This window comes from Gracilinanus agilis, unplaced genomic scaffold, assembly GCF_016433145.1.
Source record: "Gracilinanus agilis isolate LMUSP501 unplaced genomic scaffold, AgileGrace unplaced_scaffold17642, whole genome shotgun sequence".
In the NCBI taxonomy this organism is placed as follows: Eukaryota; Metazoa; Chordata; class Mammalia; order Didelphimorphia; family Didelphidae; genus Gracilinanus; species Gracilinanus agilis.
Window position 1 is genome coordinate 437 of NW_025348743.1, and position 8,335 is coordinate 8,771.

The following is an 8,335-nucleotide window of genomic DNA, read 5'->3' on the forward strand; positions in this document are numbered from 1 at the left end:
GAACCATCCTCAGGAGGTCCTTTTAAACAGCAGCGTCAGTATGTGTTGTCTCAAGGGTGGGGACTGTTTGGTAGTACTGAGGCAGGACCATAAGCTGAACCGTGTTAATACGTTCCTTTACAAAAGCTACTAGTCGGTTAAGAATGAGGGGCCCGAAAGTTAAAAGGAGGGTTAGAAGGATTAGGGGCCCTGGGAGAGTAGATATCAGAGTGGTCAGCCAGGGGGAGCACTGGAACAGTTGCTCCTACCATGATGCCTGAGCTTCCCGCTCCGTTTTCCTTTTAGCAATGTCCTCTCGGAGTTTGGTCATAGATTCCTTGACAATGCCGGTATGGTCAGCGTAAAAGCAACATTCCTCCCCCAAGGCGGCACAGAGACCCCCTTGTTGGAGGAAGAGGAGGTCGAGCCCACGGCCCTGCTGGAGCACAACCTCTGAGAGGGAGGATAGAGATTTCTCCAAGTGGGTGATAGAGTTCTCAACTCGGGCCAGATCCTCATCTACCGCGGCTCGTAAGGCAGCCAGGCTCTGGTGATGCTGAGTGAGAGAGGCTATGCCGGTCCCAACCCCAGCTAAGCCTAAGAGCGTGGCTAACGTAATGGCAGTGATGGGCTCCCTGCGGATTCTAGGGGACGGGCGGTTTTGGGGGTCCCAGTACCTGACCATGTCTTCCCCTGTGGTATAAGACTCGTGGGACAACCGTTACCAGAAGGCACATTTCACCGGTTGCTCTCAGGGTTGTAGAGGACACACAGGGCGTAAGGCCGGAGGAAGTGCATAGCCAGCGGGCGCCCAATGGGGGAATGAGGAATTTAAAGGATGTAGGGAGAGATATCTGGGTGCAGAGGTGGGAGTGGGCGTCTAACACCCGGCCTACACACCGTCCGGTACCCAACACAGAGTCCATAGTGAGCCCATTTTTCCGTTCATCCCAGCGACACTCGGGAGGCCTATCCTGAGAGGACCTATTAAAGGAAGCATTGAGTGCAATGGCATCATAATAAGGGGGTCGGATCCCCAAACAAAGCCAACAATCTGAGGTCATATTAGGGAATGTCTGATTAAGGGAGTTATAGGAAGCGTTAAGTAGAGGTATGAGGGGGCTCTCTAAGTTTGGGACTAGACCAGGGGTAGTGGGCTGTGGGAGGGAAGGATGAGGGGCATTGGTATGCCTCTCTGGGACCCTTGCGTCTGAAGTCAGCTTCGGAGCAGGGGGCTGCGTAGGGGGTAATGGCCGAGGTAGGTTGGGTTTAAGAACCAAGTTAGGACCTACAGATTCGGCCTTGGTCTGGACCGGTTCTTTCTTAATTAAAAACAGTCCCCCGGGGTCATTCCCGCTCTGAACCATGCGGAAACCCCAGGTACGTCCAAAGATCCAGGCGTTGTCAGAGGGGGTCAAGACAGTTAACTTAAGGTGTTGGCAGTCACCTCCAACCTCATCAGCTCCGCCGATGTGCGTGATTATCCGGCGAGGCTCGCAGCCGGATGGGCTCCAGGTGAGCCTAAGGTGTGGGTCCAAGGTAGGGGGTGTCCATCCTGTGGCCTGGGTTTCGCAGCCCCAATGGGAGCAGTAAAAGTGTCCAGGAGAGTTACAATATGATTTTCCTGGATTTGAAGAGGGACAGAGATAATAGTCCTTCAGTTGAAAACTCCTCTTCCCGTGAGGATTAAGGGTGAGCTCACAAGTATTGGGGAGGATCATAAGTTGGCAAGGGTAAAAGAAGAATGTGGGGGATCCAGTAACTACTTGGGTGGATACGACCATGGCTCGGTCCCAGCTGTAAAGGGTCCATTTCCAAGGTTGATGTGGGTTGGAGGGTTGTTGGGAACGTTCATGGGGTAGGTGACCGTCCACAACCGATAAAAGGAAAAAAAGACAAAGGTATGGGGCCAGAAAGAGGGAAAGAAAATGGAAATAGGAACCCAACCCTAAGAGGGGTATCGGATTTTTAGTTAGGCGCATGAGTTTCCCCTTTTCTTTTGAGGAGACGAATCTTGAGGGGGTTCGTAGGGTGTCTGCGGGCTTGCCACTGGGGTTCAGAGTGCTCAGGTGGGTCTGCTCGGCGAACATGTGTGTGGTGGATCCAAGGTCCAACGCCATCAACCTTTAAAACAGAGGGGGTGACAAAAAGAGTGACATACGGACCTTTCCAGCGGGGCTGGAGGGTGGCACGCTGGTGCCGTTTAACCCACACCCAATCTCCAGGTGCAAAGTCGTGTGGGGGAAGAGGAGGGGGTTGGAAGAATTCTCTGAGCCGGGGCCACAGATCACGGTGGGCTTCTGCAAGCCCCAAGAGCATGGCTCGGAATTCCTCTGGCCCTTGGGGCTTTGTGGGCATCCGGGGTACCTGGGGAAGGATGGGGGGAAGAGAGCCATACAAGATCTCAAAAGGGGTAAGGTGGTGTGGGCCAGGAGTATTCCTGGCCCGGAAGAGAGCTAAAGGAAGGAGGGTCACCCAGTCTATGCCAGTCTCGAGGGCCAATTTGGATAGTGTCTCCTTAATTGTTCTATTCATGCTCTCTACCTGGCCGGAACTCTGGGGGCTATACTCACAATGTAATTTCCAATCCACCCCCAGGGCGGCTGCAAGTTCCTGAAGGACCTTGCTCACAAAAGCAGGTCCATTGTCAGAACCAATGGTTACCGGGAACCCGGAGCGAGGGATGATCTCTTCCATCAGTTTCTTAGCTACCACCTGGGCTGTTTCAGCTTTGGTTGGGAATGCCTCTGGCCAACCTGAAAAGGTGTCCACAGATACCAGCAAATAACGGTACCCATACCTTCCAGGCTTTACCTCAGTGAAATCCACCTCCCAGGATTGGCAGGGCCGTTCTCCGCGCACTCGATGTCCTTCATGTCTATTAGGTTTCCCTGACCGCATTAGTTGGCAAGCTCGGCAAGCGGCTACGAGTTGTGTTAAGTAGGTTGCCCGGCCTGGGAACCTCAGTTGTCCCTTGTCCAGAAGCTGGGCAAGTTTCTTCTCCCCCAGATGAGAAAGATGGTGCAGGTGAGCGCAGAGCAGCTGTCCCAGAGCTTCAGGGAGAATTCTGTTGCCTTCCGGGTCTCTGTACCACAGGCCGTCTTTAACCCCATGGTGCCGTGCCACCCAATCTAAGTCTTGTTTCGAGTATTGAGGATCCCCAGATGGAGGGGGTGGTATGGTCATGGGCAGGGTGAGGAGGGGCGAATGGAAGGCAGCTTCTCGTGCCGCCTGGTCAGCAGCTCGGTTTCCCCGTGCCTCCAGAGAGTCTCCTTTTTGGTGGCCAGGGATATGGACCACAGCTACTGCCTTGGGTCGCCAAACTGCAGAGAGGAGTGCTTGGATTTCTTCCAGATATTTGACCCCCTTACCTCCTGCGGTGAGAAACCCTCTCTCCCTGTAGATGGGTGCATGGACATGCAAGGTGGCGAAGGCATACCGACTGTCTGTGTATACTGTCAGTCGCTTCCCTTCAGCTTTTTCAAGGGCCGTTTGTAGGGCAACCAACTCTGCTTTCTGAGCCGAGGTTCCCTCGGGTAGCGCTGCTGCCCAGATGAGGTTCCCCAACGCATCCACCACTGCTGCTCCTGCCCGTCGTTTCCCGTCCTGGATGAGGCTGCTCCCATCCGTAAACCATACCAGGTCCGCATTGGGAAGTGGTGTATCCTTGAGGTCTGGTCTGGCCGTCACTGTCTCAGCCAGGATCTCCTGGCAATCATGTAAGGGTTGGTCTGGTGAGGGGTCAGGTAGTAGGGTTGCAGGGTTCAGGGCGGACGTCACATGGAAGGAGATTCGGGGGGCATTCAACAACAAGCCCTGATAGTGAGTAAGGCGGGCATTAGACATCCATCGACTAGGTGGTTGTTTAAGGATGCCCTCAACGGCATGAGGAGTGGTTATTCGAAGGGCCTGCCCATACGTGAGCTTGTCGGCATCTCGGACTAATAAGGCCACAGCAGCTATGATGCGTAGGCAGGGGGGCCACCCCAATGCCACAGGATCTAGTCTTTTGGACAGGTAGGCTACTGGCCTGTCCCAAGGCCCTAGTCGTTGGGTCAGCACCCCCTTAGCTACTCCCTTCTTTTCGTCTACAAATAACTGAAAGGGCTTTTCAGGGTTTGGCAGGGCTAGGGCAGGGGCAGTTAGCATGGCCTGTTTGAGTCTCTGAAAGGCATCGTTCATGGCAGGTGACCAAGTCCAGTCTGCCTTCTCCCTAGAGCCTTCGTATAGGGGCCGGGCAATCTCTGCAAACCCAGGGATCCAGAGGCGGCAATACCCCACTGACCCTAGGAATTCCCGCACTTGCCGGGGTCCCTTTGGTGGAGGAAGGCACAAGACAGTATCTTTCATGGCCTGGGTCAGCCACCGTTGCCCCCCTTGAAGCTTATATCCCAGGTAGGTGACCTCCCGCTGGGCTATACGGGCCTTCTTAGCGCTCAGCCTATAGCCAAGGCGACCTAGAGTCTCTAGCAGGCCCTGGGTAGCAGTTTCACAAGCCGCTTGGGTAGGAGCAGCAAGTAGGAGGTCATCTACGTATTGGAGGAGGGTAATGAGGGGGTAACTCTGGCGGAATTCCCGCAGATCTGAGGCGAGGGCCTCATTAAAGATTGTCGGGGAATTTTTGTACCCTTGGGGCAACCGAGTCCACGTTAGTTGGCCTGTTGTGTGCGCCTGCTCATCATGCCACTCAAAGGCAAACAAGGGCTGGCTAACGGGGGCTAGTGGCAAGGTGAAGAAGGCATCCTTCAAGTCGAGGGTGGTGTACCAGCTGAGGTCAGGTGGCAGTGAGCTCAGCAGGGTGTATGGGTTAGGTACAGTGGGGTGGATGTCCTCCACTCGCAGATTCACCTCCCTCAAGTCTTGGACTGGGCGAAAGTCCTGTCCTCCTGGCTTGCGGACAGGTAGGAGAGGGGTGTTCCATGGGGATCGGCAGGGGACCAGAATACCTGCTTCCCGAAGACGAGTGATATGTGGGGCAATCCCTCTTCGGGCCTCCAAGGACATGGGATACTGCTTGACCCTCACTGGAGTCGCCCCTGGTTTAAGTGCCACAATGATGGGGGGTTGCTGGACGGCCAGGCCCACGCCCGAAATCTCAGCCCATACCTCAGATACCTTGTCCATCCAGGGGCGGACGTGGTCTGGAACTTCCAGCGGGGCAGGATCTGCATGGAGGCGATGCTCATCATGGAGGGATAGAGTCAAAACGTATAGAGGTGAACCCTGATCATCTGTGACTGAGACCCCAGAGTTTGAGAAATGGATGTGGGCCCCTGCCTTGTGCAGGAGATCCCGTCCTAGGAGAGGGGCTGGGCAATCAGGGATGACAAGAAAGGAATGAGTAACTCGATGGCGACCGAGGTCCACCTGGCGGCCAGTGGTCCAATTATATCTTTTGGTACCGGTGGCACCCTGCACCCAACTGGCTTTAGAGGAGACTGCCCCGACAGGTTTTGTTAGAACTGAAAACTGAGCACCTGTATCAACCATAAAGTTCATTGGTTTCCCCTCCACCTTCAGGGTTACCCAGGACTCTGGGAGGGGTTGAGAGTCCCATCCTCTTCAATCTTCCTCCCCCTCATTGGCCCAGAGAACTTTAGGGCGTTGGTCATGGCGCGGGTGGCGGGAGGGGTTAGGATTGGGAGGTGCCCGGGAGTCTGAACCAGCAAGGCCAGGGCGAGGGGTTCTGCTCCTGGGCCGATTTGGACATTCTCGTTTCCAGTGGCCTTCCTGGTCGCATTGGAAGCAACATGAGCGGCCCCCTCGATTACTGGGGAGCTCCTTGTGCAGTTGCTGGGACAGCCCAGCCACCAGGATCTTAGCTAGGTCTTTCTGATTCTTTCTGTCCTGTCTGGCTTTGTACTCCCGATCCTCTTGGTGCTGCCTGGTCTTGTATTCCCGCTCCTCCTGGTGTAGGCGCTCTGCCCTTTCCTCAGGAGTTTCTCGGGTGTTAAACACTCGCTCAGCTACCTTAAGGAGGTCACCTATAGACTGCTCTCCCAGGTTTTCTATCTTTTGGAGCTTTCGGCGGATATCAGGGGCCGATTGGTTGACAAATGAGAGTAGGACCGCCGCCCGACTGGTTTCTGCCAGGGGGTCCATAGGNCAGGGCTCTCATCAGGCCCTTGTCTAACTAAATATACCTTAGCCAAATTAGTCGGCTTTCGAGCCGCAGCACGGAGACCGGCCATGAGAACCTGGCGATAGACACGTAGGTGATCCCTACCTTCTTGTTGCTCAAAGTCCCAGGGGGGGCGAGTGGAGGGAAAAGCCGCCTCTATAAGGTGAGGCTGGGTTGTGGGGAGCCCGTCTATCCCAGGAACATGTCGGCGAGCCTCGTGGAGGATTCGTTCACGTTCCTCTGTGGTGAAGAGTACCTGTAATAACTGTTGACAATCATCCCAAGTGGGATGGTGTGTGAACAAAATAGATTCCAATAGGGCAATGAGTTTCTGGGGTTCCTCAGAGAAGGGAGGGTTTGGGGATTTCCAATTGTAGAGATCACTGGACAAAAATGGCCAGTATTGATAACTACGGGGTCCCCCTTGAACCACAGGCCCCACCATCTGGACTGGGAACACCGGAACTGGGTCTCCCGGGGTCTGTTCAGGTGGTTCTGGGGTCCCTTGCTTGCCTCGGCTCCTAGTGCTGAGGGCCGGGGGAGGCACCCCTCCTGCTGCCCCTCCTAGCTGAGATACCTCTGGTTGAGGCACCCCTCCTGCCACCCCTTCCAACGGAGGGTACAATGGGGCATAAGGGGGAGGGGACAGAATCTCAGGGGGTTCGGGAGAGGATTCTTGAAAAACAGGAGGGATAGAGGACTTGGGCTTGGGGGATGAGTCCTCAGTTTCCCTACCTCCTGTACTGAGTGCAAGGGTCCCGATGGTCCCACCTGCTTGTTGTATGCCTGTTTCTGGGGAATCTCGTTCTGTTTGAACAAAATCCCGGAGCCAAGGTGGGGGGTCAAGGACCAGGTCTTGCCAGGTTAAGATATAGGGGACCTGATCTAGGTGTCCCTGGGGCCCCAGATCGAGGATCTTAGCTCGGATTTTTGAAATTACCCCTAAGTTGAGTGTGCCGTCCCGCGGCCACCCGAGCCCAAATGAGGGCCACTCAGAAGTACACAATGTGATCAGTTTCCCTTTCTTTACCGAGACGGACAGATTATGGGCCCGGGCTTTAAAGTCCGGGAAATGGGAAACCATAAGAGAAAGGGGGGTGGACTTACTTTGGCCCATCGTGGCTACCAAGAGAAAAGGTGAGAGGAGGCCACAAAGGACAGGGGTTAACAGAAAGGCAACAAAACAGATACGTAACGGGGAAGACAACCAAGACAAACACAAGACAAACGTGCGCACGCTCACACTCACTTGGCTGGGGGAGCCCAGACCAGTCCCGAACAATTGATGGGGATCGTGTCAATTGATGTGGGGACTGGATCTTGGTCCTCTCTCTCCTCCCAACCTCCAGTGCGTCCACTGGTACCTTCCTCAGAGGACTCGAACCCCTGACTTGGGGCCTCAATACCCCAAGAAAATCCGGAGGCCTTGAACCATCCGGCTGGTCCCCAAAGACAGGATTCAAGCCTTTTGCTTTGGGGCCCTGTGAGGCCTCGAACCTCACAAGTTCCAAAAAAATGATTCCAAGGGGATAAGGAGGTCCAATGGTCTATGTGGCCTGTCAGTCACACACAGCACTTGCTCCCAGGGGTTCCGACCTTAGCCCTCGCGGGTCAAAGGAGATGCGCACTGCCCCAGTCCTCTCTCAGAAACAGGTGGAAGGGGTGCCCTTGGTTGGTAAGCTTGGCATAGGTTCCTCCGTATAAACCCCGGAGCGGTGGGGCAAGCCGAACCACTTAGCTATTATGCTTACCAAAACACCACCTTCCCCATCAGTTCAATCACACAGTCACACGCTAGGGCCCGTGCCTCGACCCACACACACCACACTCACACACTCCTGTGCTCACCACATACACAGGCCACTCAGCTCCAGATCTCCTCACCCCTTGGCTCTTCTGGCAGTGGATCCTGTCCTGGCCACGAGGGACGAGCCCCCAGATGTTGTACCCAAGTTTTGATACCCAGATTCGATCGTGGCAGGAAGAATCACACCGACACTGCAATATGCAAGAAGAGGTCCATATATTTTGCTAGCAGAGAAGCCAGGGTCAGTGGCAGAGAGGAAGGCTGGCCAGTCTGACCCCAAGGCATCTCCAGCCAAGGGTTTATATAGAAAGGTTTGGGGAAGGGGGCTGGTGCGTACATAATTATCAAGGTGGTGTCAGGGACAGGTGGTCAGGAAGCATCTGGGGGGTTTCAGGATTAGGGGTCAGGAAGCACTTGATCAAACATTC

At 54.9% G+C, this 8,335-nt stretch overlaps 1 protein-coding gene across 1 annotated transcript; it reads right to left on the reverse strand.

Moving 5' to 3' along the window:
• Positions 1-248: 248 nt before the first annotated feature.
• Positions 249-7,217, reverse strand: LOC123254209 (the record flags this gene model as incomplete). Its single annotated transcript, XM_044683263.1, is given in 6 exon segments — positions 249-672; positions 890-1,055; positions 1,272-1,500; positions 2,027-5,573; positions 5,670-6,086; positions 6,089-7,217. Coding segments are annotated over 6 exon segments (5,912 nt in total), but the record flags the coding sequence as incomplete, so codon positions are not given.
• Between the last annotated feature and the right edge of the window lie 1,118 nt (positions 7,218-8,335).